At 37.1% G+C, this 21901-nt stretch overlaps 1 protein-coding gene and 1 pseudogene across 2 annotated transcripts in view; both read right to left on the reverse strand.

Annotated features, from left to right (window-relative positions):
* LOC137019871 (exportin-5-like) overlaps nucleotides 1–15709 on the reverse strand; it is a 52995-nt pseudogene extending 37286 nt beyond the window's left edge.
* A 902-nt stretch (nucleotides 15710–16611) lies between these two features.
* Nucleotides 16612–21901, reverse strand: part of wdr11 (WD repeat domain 11) — a 108279-nt gene continuing 102989 nt past the window's right edge. For both annotated transcript variants that reach the window (XM_067386819.1, XM_067386818.1), the window contains exons 27-29: nucleotides 21558–21703; nucleotides 19540–19622; nucleotides 16612–18365 (exon numbers count right to left, since the gene is read on the reverse strand). In XM_067386819.1, coding sequence (XP_067242920.1) covers nucleotides 18166–18365; nucleotides 19540–19622; nucleotides 21558–21703 — 429 coding nt within the window. In that variant the 3' untranslated portion in view covers nucleotides 16612–18165. The remainder of the gene's footprint in view (nucleotides 18366–19539; nucleotides 19623–21557; nucleotides 21704–21901) is intronic.

Raw genomic sequence — 21901 nt, forward strand, 5'->3', positions numbered from 1 at the left:
TACCTAATAAATACAGATAAATAGCAGACTCACCTTCAATTCCAGACCAGGAACACATTTCTAGAAAACAACATGAATGAATATATTCAAATCATATGAAATGTTACAATATCCTATTGCATGCACCAGTAGAAACCACTGTAGAAAAAGCACACAAATCATTTCAAAAATATTTTGCATGAGATCTTGAATGTCTGAAGAACTCACCAACTTGTTGTGCTCATTCACATGAAGCTGCATAATCAAAATGCCACGCAGGAAGGTGAAGATGCTGTCCATATTCTCCTCAAGGGTGTGCTGGATTTCTCGCTGTCTTTGAGTGGGTAATGTCTGAAATGTCATCACATCCTCAGCTAACCGCAGCAGGACAAGCATTACGAGTTCTGTCTGAGCATCCTGAAGAGAAATACAATGATTGTTTATTCAAATAGACAATGACTACATTTACATGGACAGCAGTAATCTAATTATTGACCTTATTCTGAATAAGACAATATTAAGATTAAGGTGTTTACATGAGTTGCCTTTAGAATATTCCTTTCATTTATGTCCACACGGCACGCCCTCCGACATTCTCTACAGAATCTCTACATGTAATTCTAAAGGAAAAAAAGTCAGAACTGCAAGATTGTCATGTTTTGGGTTTGTTGTCAACCTTTTTTATGTTCTGTTCATGTCTGAGTTTCATTTAATCTTCAAATTTTTTTTATTAGTTCTGTCATCCTCTATTCCCTGCCTATTTGTCACCATGGTTTCTGATTGACTTGAGTATTCTCTTTAGGTGTGTCTTGTTAATTAGTGCCTTAGTTCGCTGTGTAAATAAGCCCTCAGTTTCAGTTAGCTCCTTGTTACGGTATTAGTCTTAGTTAAATGCTGTATTGTTTTTTATGCTGTGTTTGCCTATATATCCCTGAATTTCTTGGTTTTGTATTTCAATAAATTTAAAAAGCATTTCTTCACTCCATCAAGAGAGTCTTTAAGATACAGCGTGACAGAATACCAGAACCCATTACAGATGGATTTAGCTAAAGCCTTCATTTTATTGCTGGCGAGATGAAGCTTCATGAACCTTTGAATGTTTCCAGCCAGATGTGTTTAAAAGTGGTTCATTTCTCGATACTTCAAATGCACGCAGGGACACCTGATGGTCAATGAAAATATGGTGCAGAAAAAAAAATGATCAAGAGTGTGACAGCACCAAAATGTGTGTTCCATGCTTCATAATACATTAGCATACACACATAAACATGCATAAATAAATAGTACTGTAAAGTATTTATGCTCAGTGTTGTTTCTTAGTTTTTCAATTTTGTAACTGGGTAGTGCTTTTGTAGATTAAGGTGGACTGGACAGAGAGAAGTGTAACATGAGAGGGAAAACATAGTTTCTTCTCAAAGCTCTGCACTCAAGCAAGACTTCGAATGTCACCGGTGATGACATTTCACCAAAAAAATACAAGCCTCCATACGGAGCTCTGGCGGGAAGTACCTGACACTCTTGACACAAGCTTCGAAGCCCTGGTATCAGGCATAACATCATTATTTCATTGTTCTTCACCACTAAGCACTTCCTTTCAGGGACTACTCCCTCAAATTCTGTGAGTTGGCTGAATTCTCAAATCTGGATGATACCATCCTTAAAACTATCTATTTGGTCGGTGCACAGGGTGACCAATCACTGGACTTACCAGTGATGAGAAACTACTCGTGGAGGGTATACACTCATCTCTGTATGGATTCATTCCAAGATCCAGCTCCATTCCAAGTTACTGCTCCAACCCAAGAGCCCACTCCAGAGTCCGCTTGTAAGTCTGTTCCAGTGCGTGAAATCACAGAGTCCGTTCCAGTGAGTGGAATTACCGTGTCTGTTCCAGTAAGTGAAATTCCCAAGTCCATTCCAGTGAGTGGAATTCCCATGTCTGTTCCAGTAAGTGAAATTCCAAGTCCGTTCCAGTGTCAGCTCCAGCCCCCGAGTCCACTCCAATCCAGTGTTGGCTCCAACCCAAGTCCACTCCAGTCCAAAGTCTGCTCCAGTACAGTGTCAGGCCCAGCTCCTGAGTCTGCTCCAGTTCAGTGTTAGCTCCAGCCACTGGGCACAATCCACTGTCGGCTCCAGCCCCTGAGTCCAGTCTGGTGTTGGCTCCAGCCCGTGAGCACAGTCCAGTGTCAGCTCCAGAGTCTGCTCCAGCCCCAGTGTCAATTCTGATGTTATCGAAGACATGGTCCTTTCCATCTATAATGCTGCTGCTATGCGTGTCTGGGCCACACACACCCCCACTCCAGCCCGAGCGCAGTCCAGTGTTAGCTCCAGCCCCTGAGCACAGTCCAGTGTTGGCTCCAACCCCTGAGTCCTCTATAGCCAAGAGTCTGTTCCAGCCTGAGTCTGTTTCAGGCTCCCTGAGCTACCGGCACCTCCCAGTCTCCCTAAGCTACCAGCGCCTCCCTGGCTCCCTGCACTGCCGGCATCATCCTGGCTCCCTGAGTTACAGGCACCTCCCTGGCTCCCTGAACTACCAGCACCTACCTGGTTCAATGTATTGCCAGTTCTGCCCTGAAGGATTCCTCTCCTGCCTAAGCCACCCCTTGTCAGCCTCCAGGGCACCCACCCCTGTGGACTTATGGTTCGAGGAAACAAACTTTTGGTTTGTTCATGTCTGAGTTTCATTATTAATCTGTTAATTAGTTCTGTTATCCTCTGTTCCCTGTCTGTTTGTCACCATGGTTTCTGATTGATTTAAATATTCTGTTCAGGTGTGTCTTGTTAATTTGCTCCTTCGTTTGCTGTGTATATAAGCCAGGGGTGGGGAACGTTGATCCTGGAGGGCCATTGTCCTGCAGAGTTTAGCTCCAACCCTGAAAAAAAACACTCACTTGCCTGTAACTTTAGTAATCCTGAAGACCTTGATTAGCTTCAGGTGTGTTGAATTAGGGTTGGAGCTAAACTCTGGACAATGGCCCTCCAGGATCAATGTTCCCCACCCCTGATATAAGCTCTCAATTTCAGTTAGCTACTTGTTCCAATATTAGCCTTAGTTAAATACTGATGGGCAAATGAAGCCTCACGAAGCACTGAAGCTTTCATTTTTTTTTTAATGCCAGTATGAATATCAATACGATGTAACAGAAGAATAAATGTACATATATATGAATTGCATATGGCAAAATATTTTATTTTCCTGGAATAATTTGTATTCTTCATATTACTTGTAAGACTGTGTATTTAAAAATGTTATTTAGTAAGTCTGAATGAAAACCTACTCATAAAGTAAGATCTGGGGGTTCGAACATTCCGATACGAAAAACGAAACACATGTGATTGGACAGAAAGTGAGGCTTCGTTTATCATCGATCACGTGACTCTGGGAAACCAATACGCACCCCGATATGGGGCTTCACTAGAAATTGTGACGCATGCGCGATAAGCACATCAAAGCTTCAGTGTAATATGTAACATCACTATAGTTAAATGCTGTATTGTCTGTTTGATGCTATTCTGCCTGGATATTTTAGTTTCTTGCTTTTGAATTTGAATAAATGTTTTCCCTTGATTCTTCACTCCTTTGCAAGAGAGTCTTTAAGATACAGCATTACAGAGATAAAAAGTTACAATTATCTTTTTGTATTCAATGGCAAAAACAAGCTTCCATTGTAGTCAGTTCACAGTACTGACAGACGTTACCTTTTTCATTAAGTGGGGATATTTTCCACCTTAAAAATGGGGAAATTTTTACATTTATGATAAGGTTAATATTATTTTCCAACCTTAAGACGTATGTATGATATTTTGTCAAAATCTTACATTTAATCATTAAAATCCAATTAGAATGATAAGACATCATAGGAGGCGATGTAAGCGAACCAACATGATCTTTATTTTTACTTAAGCACATAGGACAAAATGTTTTTAGGAGTTTAATGACACTACTATGGAATACTGAATATAATGTATATTGGGACAAATATTTGCAAGTCCCCAAAATGGATTTCACCAGTTTAGATTTAAAGGCTGGATAATTCCAATAACATCCAATAAAACTTTTTTTGACATGGGAAAAAAAACATGTGTCGTCCTCTGGATTCTGATTTGTCCAATGGTGAGCAGGCTTCTCTTCGTATTCCTTCTTGAAGAAGAAAGATTTTGAGGAAATAGGGTTTGGCTCTGCGTTATATAGGCAGAGGCGGCGGAGCCTCTCAGCGAGTTCACACACTATTGGCCAGTGCTATACAATGACAGGATTCCATGCGGCTTCAGTATTTTTAGAGAAATGGGTTTCCCCATAGCATCAACTACTGACGCAATGTCTCAACCCCTCCTGTCAGGGAACCAGGGTTACATGAGTGTATTAAAGATTATTATTTTGGTAGCACTTTATTTTACAGCCCTGTTCCCCATGTAAATTTTTTTTGTCATGCTGACTGAAAGTCTCTTCACATCCTGATAGCAGTCACTAAGTTAAGTGGTCTAAACATATTTATATGTATATATCTCACCTGTGGTAAGCATAGGACCAAAACAATGTTGTCCAATCATTGCATTTGGTCTCATTTCCACAAGTCCACGCACCCTACTTGCACAGACATCACATGTCATCCTCATGTTTCATGCTGAGCAACCAAAACAGCAGCCACATTTTAAAGTACCTCCTGAAACAAAGTGAGCTTATGCTGCATTCATGCCATAACTACTGTGACTTGGAAGAGATGGAAACCCCTGAAATTATACTCAGAGCAGTTTCGTGACTCAATTTATGCATTTCAATGGCAACACTATCAACGCGAAATGAATCTGCAGCAGTCAGGTAGTAAAGGTCAGTGCTCTTTAAGTTGTTTATGTTCATTATTTTTGTAATGATATGTGCTTTGAGACATGAGGTAGTTTAACGCCGTCTCTTGTTGTGTTTTTGTTTGCTTCCTGCTGTACAGGTAAGGAGGCATTGCTTTGGAGATGCTATGAAGGGAGGGTGGGATCTTATGCTCAGTTCACAGTGCATGAATGCAGTGAACTCGATCTCTGCATGTGTTTAACGTGCATTTTGGTACGTAAGGTTTTTTTTCAACATTTGCATAATTTCCAACATTTTTGTAAGATTACAGCATTTCACAAGATTTGTAATGAAATGCGTTTGTAAACCTTTTTTCACAGAAACTTTAGTTTTCTGCCAAAATAAAAGCTTAACTGCAGTGTCTGTGAAAATAAAAGCTCAAGGGTTTATCTCATGCAATTTTAGTAATTAAGACAAAATTGCAGTATTTTCCTACTATAGTGTAGAGTACTAATGAAATATTTATTTTAATTCATTTTGCAGTACATTTGTTATAAAATATAGCAATTACTATATTATAAAATTATTATTATTACATTCTTATTGTTTGGCTTCCTAAAACATCAGTGTGAATGTAAAGTAGACAGACATTTTGGCTCTGTTTACACCTCTTATTAAGATGCGTTTTGATCAATTGGCTTACAAGTAGATGAGGGAGACATTCTCATTTACACCTGGTGTTTCAATCAATCTCTTTCAACCACTTCTGTCCTGATTTCTTCAAGGGGAGGGTAAATATATGGGATTTTTCAGATTTTTCAATCTAATGGACAAAATAAGATTAAGCTATTTACATATGAATGCTTACTTTATTTCATTATATTTTTTTCGTCCTGCACCAAAGCCCAATTCTGGGTTTTGGATGTGCACACCTACTTTTTTTTTGGAACTAAACTCTGAAAGGAAGGCATAAATTCAGGAGCAGGATCAAACAGCCATAATTATTATTATTATTACAAAATCAAGCCAAAACTCTTGATACCCCCATAGCAGTCAGGGCCTCCATCTCCTTCAGCATGTCAGGCCAGTGCTGCGGCCACTCTCTCTTGATGATCTCAACTACTATGCGTGAGAGCGCATCCTTAACATGACATTCCTCTTGCAGAATTGGATGTGTACCCTAAAACAGGAGCAAGCCATATAAATAAATAAGAAATCTTCATAAAGCATGCAATAAGATGATTGAGTAGAGACATTTCCAAGATGCTCACATGTGACAACAGGCCCATAGTGCAGTTCTTCAGCTGGAGCTTTTCTTGCGGAGGCATGTTATTCCACCGAAACCTGTTCATAGAAGAATGTTTTCAGTTTAGTGTTCAATGTTCACTATAGCTATGTTTCCATCCACCCATTTTGGGTTATCACATAAAAAAAATGAATGGAAAAAATGTACATAAAAAAAAATGTTTTTTTTAATTTGTTTTTTTTAATCCAATAAGAAGACATGCATATAAACTATAAAGGAAAAAACATTTAAAGAATAGATCCCTTGATGTGCTAACCCATGTGACTTTGCCTCAACAGAGGATGTGATTGGAAAACTGGACAAACAGTAGAGTAGGCCAATTTCAGTCCTGTTTACACCTGGTATTAAGATGCGTTTTGGTCGATTAGATCACAAATAGACGAGGGAGACACATTCTCATTTAAACCTGGTGTTTTAATCTGTCTCTTCTGTCCACTTTCAACCACTTCTGTCCTGACTTATTCAAGGGGATCTATGGGTGGGCAAATGTATGGGCCACAAGACCAGTCAAAAGCTGCAAGCGTGTGTTAGAAATCAGGAATGGCGAGAGAACATTGATATGTTTTTCGTTTCGTCTTCACACCAAACTTGGGTCTACAGCAACGCACTTTAAATCCCGCCTGGCTAGAGCTCTTCCCATAGGTCAGTAGGTCAGCTTTTGTGGCTGTTCCAACACATTTGACCATAAGAGCGTTTCCACTACAGAAGCAATCTGGTCGAATGCATTTTTGAAGTGGTTGAAAGTGGACAAGCTCAAAACATTTTAGACCCCGTTTGCACCTGTATTTAGCGTCGTTCACTTGTGTTCTGATCGACCAAAATGCATCGTAATACCAGGTGTAAAAGGGCCTTCACTGCACAGCATCTCAGATGTGGCTTTGATCCTTCTTAAATGCCTGAGCCAAAGTTTTGTCATCAGAATGATTTGGTTTAATTCCATCCCAGAGGCGTCTCACAAGTTTGCATTCCCAAACACCAGTATTCGAATGCGAGTTTATTTAATTACTTCTGCGCACTTCTGCTGTGAGGCACAAGTCATTTATTATGTATGAAAAAAGAGCCACAGTGGCTTCACTGATGGCAGAAACTTCAAATTTTATTAGAAATATTCTGCACCAATTTCCCAGGAAGTGACAACTTTATTATCTTGAACTCATGATTTAGAAACAGTCCTTTATTTGCAAATGTTTTACACACTACTCAAAATTCACAACTTTGTATGGAAGCATAGCTACTGATGCACACACACACTAAAGTGTTTGAGACACTTACTTGACTACATGCTCCAGTATCTGCAGGCCAAAGTGTCTGACCACTGCAGTCTGGGATTTCTCTGCTAACTGAAGACCACATTCAACGCAGAAGGGGCTTTTCTCTTTGAAATCTTCAATAAACTACAACAAGGAAAACTATTACAACATTTAAAAACACAACAGCATCTAGTAGGGCTGCAACACAACATTCACTGATCAGTATACTCAATTTTGGGGTGACTGTTCAATACAACAGAACATTTTTATAACCAAAATTCTTAGCACAGTCATTTGCAATTAAATGGATAGTTCACCCAAAAATGAATGAAATCTGTCATTAATTACTCACTCTCATGTCAAAACTTTGCAGGACTTTTGTTCATCTTCAGATCACAAATGATCTGAAAATCTTTTTGATGAAATCTGAGAGATTTCTGTGCCTCCATTGGTAGCAACGCAACTACCACTTTTCTAACGAGATTGTAAAGCTAATCCCTATGAATTGAGTGGTTCAGTCCATTTGCTTTTGAAGAGACACATTCATATATGATGAACAGATTAAATTTAGGCGTTCTAGCATAAAAAAATAAAATAAAAATAAATAAACATTGCTTATTAATTGTTGTACATTTCTAGCATGTTTAGCACTTAATAGCGTATTTTAGTATGTTGCTAGAAGTGCATCACAGTGTTAAACACATCACTTCCTATGTTTCCCACAGGATTTTGTGAGACTGTGGTGGGTGGACATCTTATTTTGAAAAATTTTGTACATTCAATTAAATTCAAATGCATAAATCTGGTGCATTCTGAGAGCAAAATTAAGTGACTAGATCAATGAAGAAATGTGTTCTCGTGTAAACAGTTTTGTGCTCTAATAGTAATTTATTTATTGGTGATGGTTGGGCACATTAGTCATGTACACAACATATAGGCTAAATGAGAGTTCATAAGTGGTCAAACATGTAGAGTACACATCAAGGCTGCTTTCCAGTTCGGTTTTTAAATGCCCTTCCCTCGCTAACTTCACTCGGTCTCGTTGACTCGGATGTACATCATTGCTTACGTTGCACGAGTGCCCACTTCTGGCGGAACCTTTGTATGGGCTGAACTGGAACGTCTTAAGCCCTTGATCACTTGGGATCCGCAATGGAGCTGATTTATTATTTATTTTTTCCCCTTACAAAATTGTTTAATACAGCATTCTATATGTATATATGTGTGTTTTAAATGTTTAAAAAATAATTAATATATCATAGAGTTGTTTGTGGTGGGGTAAAATAAACGTGATATGCGGTGATGTCACAATCGTGTTGCATTGTGGGTTATGGAGCTGCCTGAAGTGTACATATGAAGTAGACTCGCTCCCTCGGTCAAAATCGAGGGAGCGAGGGTCTGTCCATATAAACTTCCCTCGTCTACTTCACGAAGTGGAACGCACTTCAAAATGGCGGCAGGGATTCCCCCGAGGGGAAGTGTGTAGGGAAGTTCGCGAGAGCGTGTCTAAAACCGAACTGGAACGCAGCCCAGTAATATAATTAATAATAGGCTAAAGTCACACACCTCGACTTTCTTCTCTTCTCGAAAGGGGTCTCGCCCAGGGTGTATTTCAATGTAGAACTGATTTCAATGATTTCACTGTTCATCTCTGCATGTGTTTAACATACATTTGGGAACGTAAGTTTTTTTTTCACACATTTGCATAATTTCCAACATTTTTTTTACCGTGCTGACTGTCGTTACCGAACGCGATGCGCTGTTTGAGTGCTGAACAGAGAATGATTGACAGCTGCAGCGGAGGGAAGTTCTGTGAACTTAACTTTAACGATGTACATATTCTTCTGTCCCTCACATGAAGCTATGGAATGGCTTCAGATGACTTGAATATAGTGCTTGAAAACTTAATTGGCGCTAGTCTATTTCTTTTGCTCTATGACTCCCATTTTTGTCGTATGAAAGAGCGGAATGTATGGGAATTAATTGGAAATTTTGGCAAATTTATAATATTTATATAAAATGTTTCATATAAAAACAAATATAAACATTTTGTTTGGTCATAACATGAAATAACAGTTATTTATTTTTCGCATTCAATTAATTCTAATTTAGTAAATATGTAAAATAAATATATTTTTATTACAGCAATTGTTATGTGTTATTTATGTCAGTGTCACAAGATCCTTCAGAAATCATTCTAAGATGCTGATTTGATACTCAGTTCTTATCAATGTTGGAAACAGTTATGCTGCTGAATATTTTTTATGAACCTGTAATACTATTTTCAAGATTCATTGATGAATAAAAAGTTAAAAAGAACAGCATTTATTCAAAATAGAAATATTTTCTAACAATATCACTTTAATATCACTTTTTTTTTTATCAATTTCACACATCCTTGCTGAATAAAAGTATTAATTTCATTCAAAAAAAAAACAAAACAAAAAAAAAAAACGGACCCCAAAATTTTGAACGTAGTGTATTGTTACAAAATATTTCTATTTTAAATAAATATTGTTCTTTAAATTTTTATTCATCAAAGAATCCTGAAAAAAGTATCAAAGGTTATAAAAAATATTAAGCAGCACAACTGATTCCAACATTGATAATTGAGCATAAAATTAGTGCTCATGTGACACTGAAGACTGGAGAAATTATGCTGAAAATTCAGCCTTGCATCACAGAAATAAATTATATTTTTATGTATATCAAAATAGAAAACCATTATTTTAAATTCTAGTTATGTTTCACAATATTACTGTTTTTTCTGTATTTTTGATCAAACGTGCATGTTATGGACTGGGGGAATGCACATGCAGGGGGTGTGGCCTCAACAGCCCTGCAGTAAGTAGTGTGCTGTGTGAATGTGATTGAGGAATGTGCAGGGTAAAAATTAAACTAAAATTGCATTAAATATGGTTGTTTTAACCAAAATTATGCTGCAAGATGTTCTTTTCAACTACATTTAAGTACCCTGTTATAGGCTAACCTGCAATTTTGCAAATTCCCATTAATTGCCATGGAAAGTTTCCAGCTTTGAAAATTCCGGGAATTTTGCAAGCCTAGTTACCAGTAGCTGGCCCTATTACTATAACTGAATATTTCAATGTAGATGTGCTCAGGGCAGGACTCTTATCAAAAAATGTTAAGTTTGGGGCAGATTGGATGTTTGAGTTACAGCAACTTCCTGTTTCATGGCCTTAATAGCATTCATTAAAACTTAGCAATGTGTGGCTACTAGCATGTTTTAACATGTTTCTAGCATGTTTAGCACTCACTGTCATATTGTTGTATATTGCTAGTGCATCACAGGGTTTAACATGTCACTTCCTGTTGCCAGAAGGTGGTGCTATGACGGTATGCAGTGAATACGGGCATGCAGATGTGCTCAGGGCAGGATTCTTATCAAACATGTAAAGTTGTTCAGATTGGGCATTGCATGCAACTTCCCGTTTCATTGCATTAATAGCATGCTTTAACACTTAGCTAAGTGTTGCTAACATATTTTAACATGTTTCTAGCATGTTGCATGTTAAGTTTGGGGCAAATTGGACAATACATGCCTGAGTTACAGCAACTTCCTGTTGCATGGCATTACTAGCATGCATTAACACTTAGCTAAGTGTTGCTACTACCATGTTTTAACATGATGCTAGCTAGTTTAGCACTTGCTGACACTTTAAAATGTTGTTAGGAGTCTATAACAGTGGTAAACATGTCAATTCCTGTTGCCAGCATGACTACAACTGAATATGGGCATGGACATGTGTTCAGGACAGGATTCTTATCAAACGGGTCAAGTTTGAAGCATCAAATAAACATGAATGAACACGAGAAGGAATGTTGTTTTAAACGCGGAAAGACGTCAGTACACACCATTTTTCAAGTTCAAGTCCACCGAGGTTAATCTTCTAACTCCTGACTGCTTTGTCGGACAAAATGGCGAATTTGGTGTTATGATTGGTTAGATCGCTTGTTAAACTCTCGGCGAAGGGTCAATTAAAATGTCTGCAGATGTATAAAACTGATCAGAAATCAGGTTAACCATAGACACTTGTTCAATGGTTCACCACTGGGGGTGATCTCAGTGAAGCCGCATGATTCACTGTTCACAGAGATCATTGCCCCCAGTGGTGAACCTTTGAAATTTCAAAACGTTATGATGCAACGAAGCCTCGTTTACTGAAAAAGGGTTTCTACAGGTTTCATCAAATCTAATTTAATGCCTTTTTAATGCCAATTTTTACGTTTTTTAATGCCACATGTAACTAAATGTCGATAGATGATGACATACGGTAGGGCTGGGCAATATATCGAATGCTTTTGTCACGCGCATTTCGTCAGTAAAGCCGGTTCCCTGATTGCTGCTAAATCGCCATCACCTGCTTTCAAATATAGCGGCATTTAATAGACAGAGCCGTAGTTCACTGATAAGCCATGCAATATCCTGTTCAATATCGACGGCGATTCATAATCGATATTGAACGCGATATTGCGTGGCTTATCAGTGAACTACGGCTCGAAAATTCATCATGTCATTGTTGCATTCGCATTCTGCCAAGTGTCAGCCCTTTAGATTTGTTTGCTTCTCTGGTGCTACCCAATAAGATTGTTTCATCTATATATTTTTTCTGTTTTTGCTGTCAGACAATATGAAATGGTGACTGAAATGTGGCCCATTAAGATTACACAGGGCTCGACATTAAGCCTCGTCATGTGGACACGCATAAATAGGTCATTCACTTGTATGAGTAGTAAAACAGTTGCTTGTCTGGAAATTTTTATTTTTATTTTGTGGTAGAAATATAAACTTGTTCTGAAGCAATATCCTTTCAGAATATTGCAGCTTTGATATGCGAATCTGCATATTTTTGATTGATTACAACTGCATTAAATAATGTTATGGGATTGTTTTAAATTTTTTTGAAAATACAAATATGAAATATTGGAGGGGAATTATTTAAAAAAAAATTAAACTAAACCACCAGTAGGTGGCGTCAAGTAACCGTCTTATTGAGTGGGTCACTGATTCATTCATTCAAACGATTCATTCCAATGGCTGATTCATTCAAGAGTGAGGCAGTTGTTTATGAATGGGTCATAGAATCTTTCACTCAACAGATTCGCGCTGAATCATTCAGTAATGAAAACAAGGAAGTCAAGTGTTGAGCTTTGGTTCTGCTGTGATCTTTGTTTGAAACTATTTTTGCTGCTAAAATAGAACAAAAACATACTGACCATTTTCCGATTGTATTGTTTCTAGATCTTGCAAATAAGAATGAATTACCACGGCAAAAAACAAAAATTAAAGTACTAAATGAGAGAACCATGAAACTACTGGGTGAAAATTTACAGGCTAAAACATGGAAAGCAGTCTATGACTGCAACAATCCTGATACTGATTATGACAACTTGATAAAGAAATTACAAATTCTATTTGTTGTACTATCCCTGAAAAGAACGCCAGACACCGCGCAACTGGTCTCAACCCCTGGCTCACAAAGGGTATTTTAAAATCTATTACCCATAAAAACAAGCTTTATAAATGTTTCTTAAAATGCCCAAGTGATATGAACAAGGATATATATACTAGTTACAGGAATAAACTTACTAATATAATAAGGAAAAGTAAAAATAACCACAATACATATCTCATAAAAGCATCACAGGGTGACTCTAAGAAGTCCTGGAAAGTGCTAAATGAAGTCCTTAACAAAAGCAAAAACAACGCTGTGTTTCCTAATGCTGTGGGCTTACCCTCAAATTTGGATAATAAATATACGCATGATATTAATTTAGCAAATAATTTTAATAATTACTTTAACTCAATTGGGGGAAAACTCTCTAACAAAATAGTTCAACCTCAGGGTATCACTTTCGACCACTATTTACAGGGCTCTTATGTACATTCTTTTTTTATGAAACCAACTAATTGTGATGAAGTCTATAAAATAATTACAAATTTACGAAGTTCGTACACTGCTGGGGAGGATGAAATTTGTGGTAAAATTCTGAAAGCCATAGCATTCAATATCATGGAGCCATTGACTTATTGTATTAATCTCTCTCTGCTTGTTGGAATTGTACCAAAAAGGACAAAAATTGCCAGAATTATACCAGTGTTCAAATCTGGGGATAAAAATGATATGTGCAATTATCGTCCGATATCAATCTTGCCCACAATTTCTAAAGTTTTAGAGAGAGTAGTGTACAATAGGCTATATGGCTATCTTGATAAATTAAATATTATGGCTTCTTCTCAATATGGTTTTAGGAAAAAAAGAACCACATGCATGGCGTTACTTGATCTGATTGAAAAGATCAATGATGCCATTGATAAAGGCGATAGCGGTATTGGTATTTTTTTTTTATTTATCTAAGGCGTTTGATACTATTGATTTTGACATCCTATTGAATAAATTACACCATTATGGAGTTAGAGGATTAGTGCTTAGCTGGTTCAGAAGTTATTTGTTTGGTAGACAGCAGTATGTAAGCATCAATGAACAAATTTCAGTAAGTAAACCCATTAAATGTGGAGTCCCTCAGGGATCCATTTTGGGCCCTCTTCTTTTTTTAATATATATAAATGATTTTGAAAATTCCACAATGGCTTTACACAAGGTTTTATTTGCTGATGATACAAACTTATTTATGTCACATAAGAGTCCAAATGAAATGGAAGAAATAATAAATAGAGAGCTAAGAAATGTTGCTATCTGGTTTCGGTGCAATAAATTATCTCTTACGATAAACAAGACAAACTACATTGTATTTCATTCCAAACAAAATCAATTGGCAAATAAGCATTTTTGGCTTAAAATAAATGAACAAATTATTGAAAGAGTAAACACCACTAAATTTCTTGGAATTTTTATTGATGAATGTCTACAATTTCAATGTCATATTGAGCAGTTAATAAAAAAATTATCAAAATACATTGGATTATTTTATAAAATAAGAATTTTTTTCCCAAAGTCAGCACTTGTCATCTTATATAAAACCTTGTTTGAGTCCCATATAAATTATTGTAATGTCATATGGTGTAACACTTTTACTAGCTACCTGAAAAAAATACAGACTTTACAGAAAAAAATGATACGGGTATTAACGTGGTCTGAGCCAAATACCCCTTCGCGTCCATTGTTTCATCGCCTTGGTCTATTAAGACTTACTGAATATAATACTTTTCATAATGCCTGTATGATATTCCAGGTTGTTCATAAGCTAAATTACAGGTTGTGTGAACTTGTCCCAATTAGCCGACCCCAGCATACATATCACACAAGGGGAAAATTTTTAATTACTGGTAAAATAAGACGATTGAAATGTACGAGCCTGAGTGTAGTCTGTAGAGGTCCACAGATTTGGAACGAGCTTGAGGAAAACCTTAAATTGTTGCATTCTGTCTCTGTTTTCAAGAAAAATCTGAAGGAAAAACTGCTTTCAACATATACTTCTTGATCATTTTGAAAGTGTTATATTTGTGCTGGGATCATCTGTTTGCTGTAGTCTTGTCTTGATGTATTTATATTTATTTGTGTTTCTGGATTGAGCTGTTGTTCTTGTATGTTATATGTTGTATGGTGTGATTGGGTATTGGGCCCCCTCTTAAAAGCTTTCAATAGCTTCTTTGGGGTTTCCCCCTTTTTTATACACATTAACTTTTCTTAATTATTGTTAATTGTGTCTTTAAAATGATGAAGTGTGTGAAAGAAATAAAGAAAGTCAATGTTCCTTCTAAAATGTAAGTGGCTTGATATTAACTACTTGTTAATTGAACTGTATGAAATCAGTGTCATGTTTTTAATCGTGATGGTAGCCTGTAAACAGCAGTCTTGTGTGGTTTTGCTTAACTATCAAGTTATAAACACTCCACATTTTGATTTTTTACCGTGGTATGTTTAACTGAGTTTCTTTTTGTGTGCTTCGCTCATGTTTCCATTTCTCCTCGAGATGCTGCACGAGCCTCAACAGCGTTTCGTCACTAACGTTACATTACACAGCCTATTATCGTCCACTATCGATCGCCTCTTACACTAAATGTAATAAAATTCGTGTTTTGCAATTCGTAAAGGTTTCGAAATCGCGCATCACTACGGTAAAGTACCTGGAAATGGTAAAACTGTACAAAAATCGCATTTGTAGGTCGTGCTATGGAGCCATTTGGCCACACCTAATTCTGAAACCCATATCAGATGTAAAATTTCGTAAATTCTGGCGCGTGTGCAAAGTTTCGTGAGTTTTCGAGCATGTTTAGTATTGTTAATTCACCTTAAGGGCCTCCAGGCGGTATGTCTGACTGGATTCTGCCTCCATCATCACATTCACTGCCTTTATAAGCTCATCGCACAAACCACGTATCGGTTCGGCCATGGCTTTCAAGCCCGCCCTGCAGACGGTAGATTAACTTACAACAGCAGACTAGTAAAATGTATTGCACGCTTCACTACTTCTACCTCTATGGATGTGCATTGATTGAACTAAACTTGGCAGGTCTCTGCTGTCTGTGGACCGCCTTAATGAAGATGGCGGAAGTTACGTGAAGTTTGGGGATTGTAGTTTTTTTAATGTTCCTGACATTAAAAACTACAAGTTAGTAGAAAAATTAGTTTTACATTCACTGGATATGCGCTTTTTTTGTCTCTGTTCAACAGAGACGACATTCTTACAAATATATAGATACCACAATTAGTTTAAATAATATTTAACAAAAAAAAATCCGTCTAAAAATTCCTTCCACTTCGTTTTCAAACATGCCAGATCGCTTGATTATTATTATTTTTTTTTAAAAGAACTTTGCGTCATATTTGCAAAAACATTTCTAATCGGTTTATAAAAGGCTCCTTTATGGTTTATGTTTTTTTTTTTTTTTTTTGTCGATGTCTTTCCTTGACCAGCAGGTGTCATCAGTACACAATGTTTCGAGCGCTTTGAAACCAAATCATTTTGCGGTTCAGTTGATTCAGTGTCTAAAAGCGCTCTCTCCTCCATCAGTACTGATAAATAGCACATGAGCTGGAGTTCTTTTGATATATGTTACAGGAGTTTATCCTCAAAAACTAAGCAGTGTTTGTGAATTTAAAGGTTTAGTAATTGCTTATTTCCAGATTTACTGACATTTACTGACAGGGCTTGGATCACACAGAAGCAAAAGTGTAGAAGTTCGCAGTCAGCCATAATTAAATTATTTCATGAGCCTTTTTCTCCTTACATATGAAATATGGCCCATTAATAAAACTGAGCTATTTTATAAAATAAATAAATAAAATGAGAGGAAATCAAAATGGATGGTACAGGCTGTATTTATTACTTTGCATATATACATGCAGTATATCCATACAGTAAGCTCAAACACCTGGAACATTAATTACAAATGTTTAAATAGGAATATTTAAATGATAAAGTCATGAATCATTACTCACAATCATACCAAAACAAGGCAGGGCATTTCAATAATCATAATTCAACACATGAATAACTCATTAAAAAAAGAAGAAGAACAAAAAAAAAAATTATATTGGACACAAAGGTGGTGTCACAAACATGAAGTGAGTCACATCTCATTTCAACAGGACAATATCCAAATACAGCAACTCTCTGAGATCTGAAGCTACGTGGAAACATCATACAAGCAAAACACTGCATCAAACTCAAACAGTATCACACAAAACAACTGCATGAACAAATGACATCCAACTACACAATTAAGTTAATGGCTGAGAGTAAAAATAGGGGTTTATTCTATATTACATGAATACAGCCAACAAACCACAAACAACCAATGAAAGGCATATACAACATTACTGAAGGAACAGCACTCATCTGAATTACATCACACGGAGGAGTGGATGAGTTATGGATTTGTTGTTTTTCATTTAACCATGTAACTATCAAATAACCATAAAATAACCATTTATGTAACTTACAGTGATGCTCATGAAACCTTTAAAGAATATGCCAGGGTCATAATTCACCCTAATTATGTTTTGTTATATATATATATTATATATATATATATATATATATATATATATATACACACACATACATATAAATATATAGGGGTACAGCAGCTTGGAGCAGAACCCTTCAAAAGGACATCTCTGAAGCTTATTTACCCCTTGAAAGATGCATTTTAGTACCTTACAGTAGTAATATACACTAAAATGCACCTTTCAGGAGGTAAATAAGATACAGCGATGTCCCTTGAAGGTAACAAGCTGCTGCTGCTTTTTTTCTGAGTGTAGAAATACAATAAACCTCAAAAGTTTGAATTCCTATAATTATCTTAAGTGTCACAGCCATTTCAATTATTTAACAGCATAATCTTTTGAAAAAATATAATTGCTTAGTGCTTTTCTGTGGATTTTGGAGTGAAATTGGACGTTTCATGAGATTCATCTAGTTATTTTCTATATTCTGTCTTTAAATGGTTCCATAATCTGAAATTATAAGCATATTTAGTGTCAAACACATAATAATCCATTTTAAAGGTTCTTAAAATGTGTTATTAATTATTGTCATTATTTATTTATTTATTTATTTATTTATTTTTGGTTGGTTTTAAATCACTATGAAAATATATATTTGGTCGATAAAATAAGTGCAAGAACAGGTTTGGAATACATTACAGCAGGATAACGGGAATGTTTTCGGATACAACACAGCTGACAACCAGCGTAAAAGACAACTATGAACCAGACAAACCACTTGAAACTACATGAAAAGATGTGTTTGATGATTACTAGCATGCTTGTGGGTGTGATAAGAACGAGATTTGAAGATATTATGAATCTTGATTTTTATGGTTTTCTTTATATGTCCTCTTCTTCCCCACTGGCAAGTCATTCTATGTTCACAAGAGGTCTGTCGTCCTCCTCCTCGCTGGGACTGGGCTCTGGCCCCATACCCTCTGTTTGGGAAAGCTCATCCAGCAGCTCCTTCCCTCTCTCTCCCGCCCGAGACGCCCAAAGCACGGCGCCCTGTTTCAGCCCAATGGAGCGAAGCAGCTTAGCGTAGTCCACAAAGGCTGCACCTATGAGCTTATGTGGAGATGCTGTGGTTAAGGAAGACTGGGAGTAAGAAAGTAATACAAGTAAAAAGAAAAAATCAAGTCACCGTTATCTCGATACTTCTTACAGCCTACCATGACCCCTAAAAATATGTGGAAACTTAAATGAACTCCAAGACACTTAGGCAAAGGGTGTCTTGTAAGACGGTGGTCCATTTTCATTTAAAAACATTTTTAAAGGTGATGTAATTTTTTTATGTTAAAATATATTCTCTTAACCCAGTTTATTGTTCATCGACTACTATTAGTACACCATTCATGGGTTTATCTCCCCCTAAAGTGCAAACATTGAGCCTTCCAGACATCATCTAAACATTAAGAGAGGTCCATGAATCTCTTTCCAGCTCAACCTATAGTGTGTGTTTGGGGGCGTGGCTACTGTAGCAGGCGGAGCCAGAGGGTGTTTAGCCGCAGTGGGACCATGACTGATGTGTTACATGGGAAAAGACATTCAACTTCGGTTACAGAATTGGAAGCCAAAACTTGCTACATTTATATGTTCAAAGATTAAACAGGTCCTGAACACGTCAAAGTGAGCAGAGCATTGAGATGCTTCACGCTACAATGGACGCTTCAATCATCATGCACCTGTTCAGAAAGACAAATGTACCAGTTTAAAATATTTACTTTACCCCCGGTTTCACAGAGAAGGCTTAAGCTAGTCCCAGACTAAAATGCATGTTTGAGATGTTTTAATTGAAAGCATATCTTAAAATATATCAGTGTCATTGTTTTGTCTCAAGATGCACACCAGTGATTTTGTTTTTTCTTTTCCCTAGGGTAACTTTATAAAAGCTACTTAAATTTCCAAAGGATTAATCCTGGATTAGTTTGAGCCCTGTCTGTGAAACCAGTCCATAATGTGTCCAATGCAGACAGCCTGTCAAACAGCTGCGGTGAAGAGAAAGACTGGGAAATGTTTAATTGACCAAAAATGTGTCAACATTCAGGAGAACATTAGCATATAGCCTCAAGCTAACAGACAGACCTTATATGATTTCATGGGTTCTTTATTATTTTAGTTAAAAAAAAATGTGTATAAAATACTAACGATAATGGGGGGAAAAAATGCAACATTAGTTTTCAATTTTAAATGGAGCCCTGCTGCATTTTGCTTTTTGAAAAACTGGAAGATGCATAAGAAGGATATTAACGTCGTCATTTTTCTCCATCACACCATATTTCAAGCAGGCTTCGAGAAAGAGTGCTGCACGGTCGAAATATCTCATGCTGTCAGGAAATATAAAGATATATTAGAGACAAATCTGAGCATCGTGTCCTTTATCATGCACATTCAAATGTAATGGCGTTTAGGAAAGGATGTGTCAATCAATATTGTATGTGTGTGGAAAATATGCATAATTCTGAGCGACACATTAAGACAAATTCTCACTTAAAAATTCATTATGCAATTTTAAATGAAATGTTCACCCAATCATTTACCCTCATGTTATTTCAAACCCATATGACTTTTAGAACACACAAAGGAAAAGTTCTGAAGAATTACCATGCTGTTCCAAAAGAACAAAAGAGCACCATAATGTAGTATATTCCAAATCTTCTGAAGACAATATCTTTGAGTGATGAACGGATCAAAATGTTATTGCTATCCACAGAGTTAAAGGGTTAGTTCACCCAAAAATGAAATTTCCGTCATTTATTACTCACCCTCATTCATCTTCAGAACACACTTTAAGATATTTTTGATGAAATCCAAGAGGTTTTTGTTTTATTCCCCATAGAAAGTAATGTAATTACTGTCATTCAAGGTCCAGAAAGGTACTAAAGACATCGTTAAAAAATTCTACGTGACTGCAGTGGTGCAACCTTAATTTTATGAAGCGACGAGAATACTTTTTGTGTGCAAAAACTAAACAAAAATAATGACTTTATTCAACAATATCTTCTCTTCTGTGTCATTCTCCTACGCCGTTTACGTTCAGCGCTTCCAGATTCTACGTCCCAACGTCGGCTTAGTCGCACTGACTATTTTAACAATGTCTTTAGTACATTTCTGGACTTTGAAAGTGTTGATTATATTGCCGTCTATGGACGAGTCATATACCTCTTGAATTTCATCAAAAATATCTTAATTTGTGTTCTGAAGATGAACGGAGGTCTTATGAGTTTGGAAGAACATGAGGGTGAGTAATTAACGACAGAATTTTCATTTTTGAGTAAACTAACCCTTTAAAGGTACAATTTGTGATATTTTTTTCCGCTAGAGGTCGCTAGAAGCCTATTCAAAACAAAGGCGTAGTTTGATGACGCCAAGTTTTAGAGCGGAAACTTGGGACATGTGGTCTCCATCTCAACGGACGGTGCAAAAGAATATGGATTTGAGTCTGGAATAACTCATGTTCGTGGATGCGATTACTAACGTTACTGTAGTATGAAGCAGAGCAGGAGCGAGTGTTGCGGAAGTTGAACGAGGAGCTGGAACGATTGATCAACACACGCCTCACGAGCAGCGGGACTTTTATTATGACACAGTCGCCGGCGCCGCTTCCGCTTTTCCGGTCATGAGTTTACGGGAGCTGTCCTTGTCGACAGAACCAGCGGCAGATGGTAAACAGTAATTATGTTCCATAAATAAGTAACACAATCCACCATAAAACGTGCAAGAAGTAAATAAGGAACTGTTTGAAGCAAGCTAGTGGTTTACTGGACGCTAGACTCTACTTCCGCATTTGTCCACGGCACTGTTGTCATGTGGTTTCCACGTCAGTAAAGGCGGTAACAAAGGGTAACTGACGTCATTGACAGGCGACTGCACTGCCCCGTGTCACTGTTTAGAATGGGAATTTTCTCATGATTTACAAGTAGTTGAAAACATTAGAGATATTGTTAGTAATCAGCTGGACAAAATATATAACACTAGCCTAGTGGTTTTTGATATTTTACTGCAAAAATTTTACATATTGTACCTTTAAGTTGTTTGTTAATGATGCCACACCAATATTCTGCAAAACATTACCTTTTGTGTTCCACGAAAGAAAGAAATTCCCATACGGTTTTGAAACAGCATGAGAATTTTGTTTATGTATGCATTTATTTATTTCCTATCATTCCTGTGGGAGATAAACTAAACCACAACATGGATGAATGGTGATATACTCAATGGGCTAGACAAAAAAAAAATAAAGAAGGAAAAGTAATGCCCACCTGTGGAGCATCTCGCCCACTTTTTGAAAGCATCCTAATGAGAGCAGGACCAGGATGGCCTTTGACTTCAGATTAACCTGAGGAGAACACAGATGCTCCGCCCAGCGCTTCAGCACATCTGAACCTTCTGCTGGGTTCAGACGCACCTGAGAGAGAGACATTAAGAAATATGAGATTCCAGGGCATGAATCTTCCACACTATTCACAGATCGTTTGATGCATACTGATCACAACAAACTGCAATCTAATTGGCTAATTGTTTGGCTGCTCCATTCTAACTGGCTGGCTTCCACATCATTTTCCAGTGTCAGGAGGAAGGCTTTTTATTAGTCCGTCAGGAAACA

Source organism: Chanodichthys erythropterus, chromosome 5 (genome assembly GCF_024489055.1).
Source record: "Chanodichthys erythropterus isolate Z2021 chromosome 5, ASM2448905v1, whole genome shotgun sequence".
Taxonomy (NCBI): domain Eukaryota; kingdom Metazoa; phylum Chordata; class Actinopteri; order Cypriniformes; family Xenocyprididae; genus Chanodichthys; species Chanodichthys erythropterus.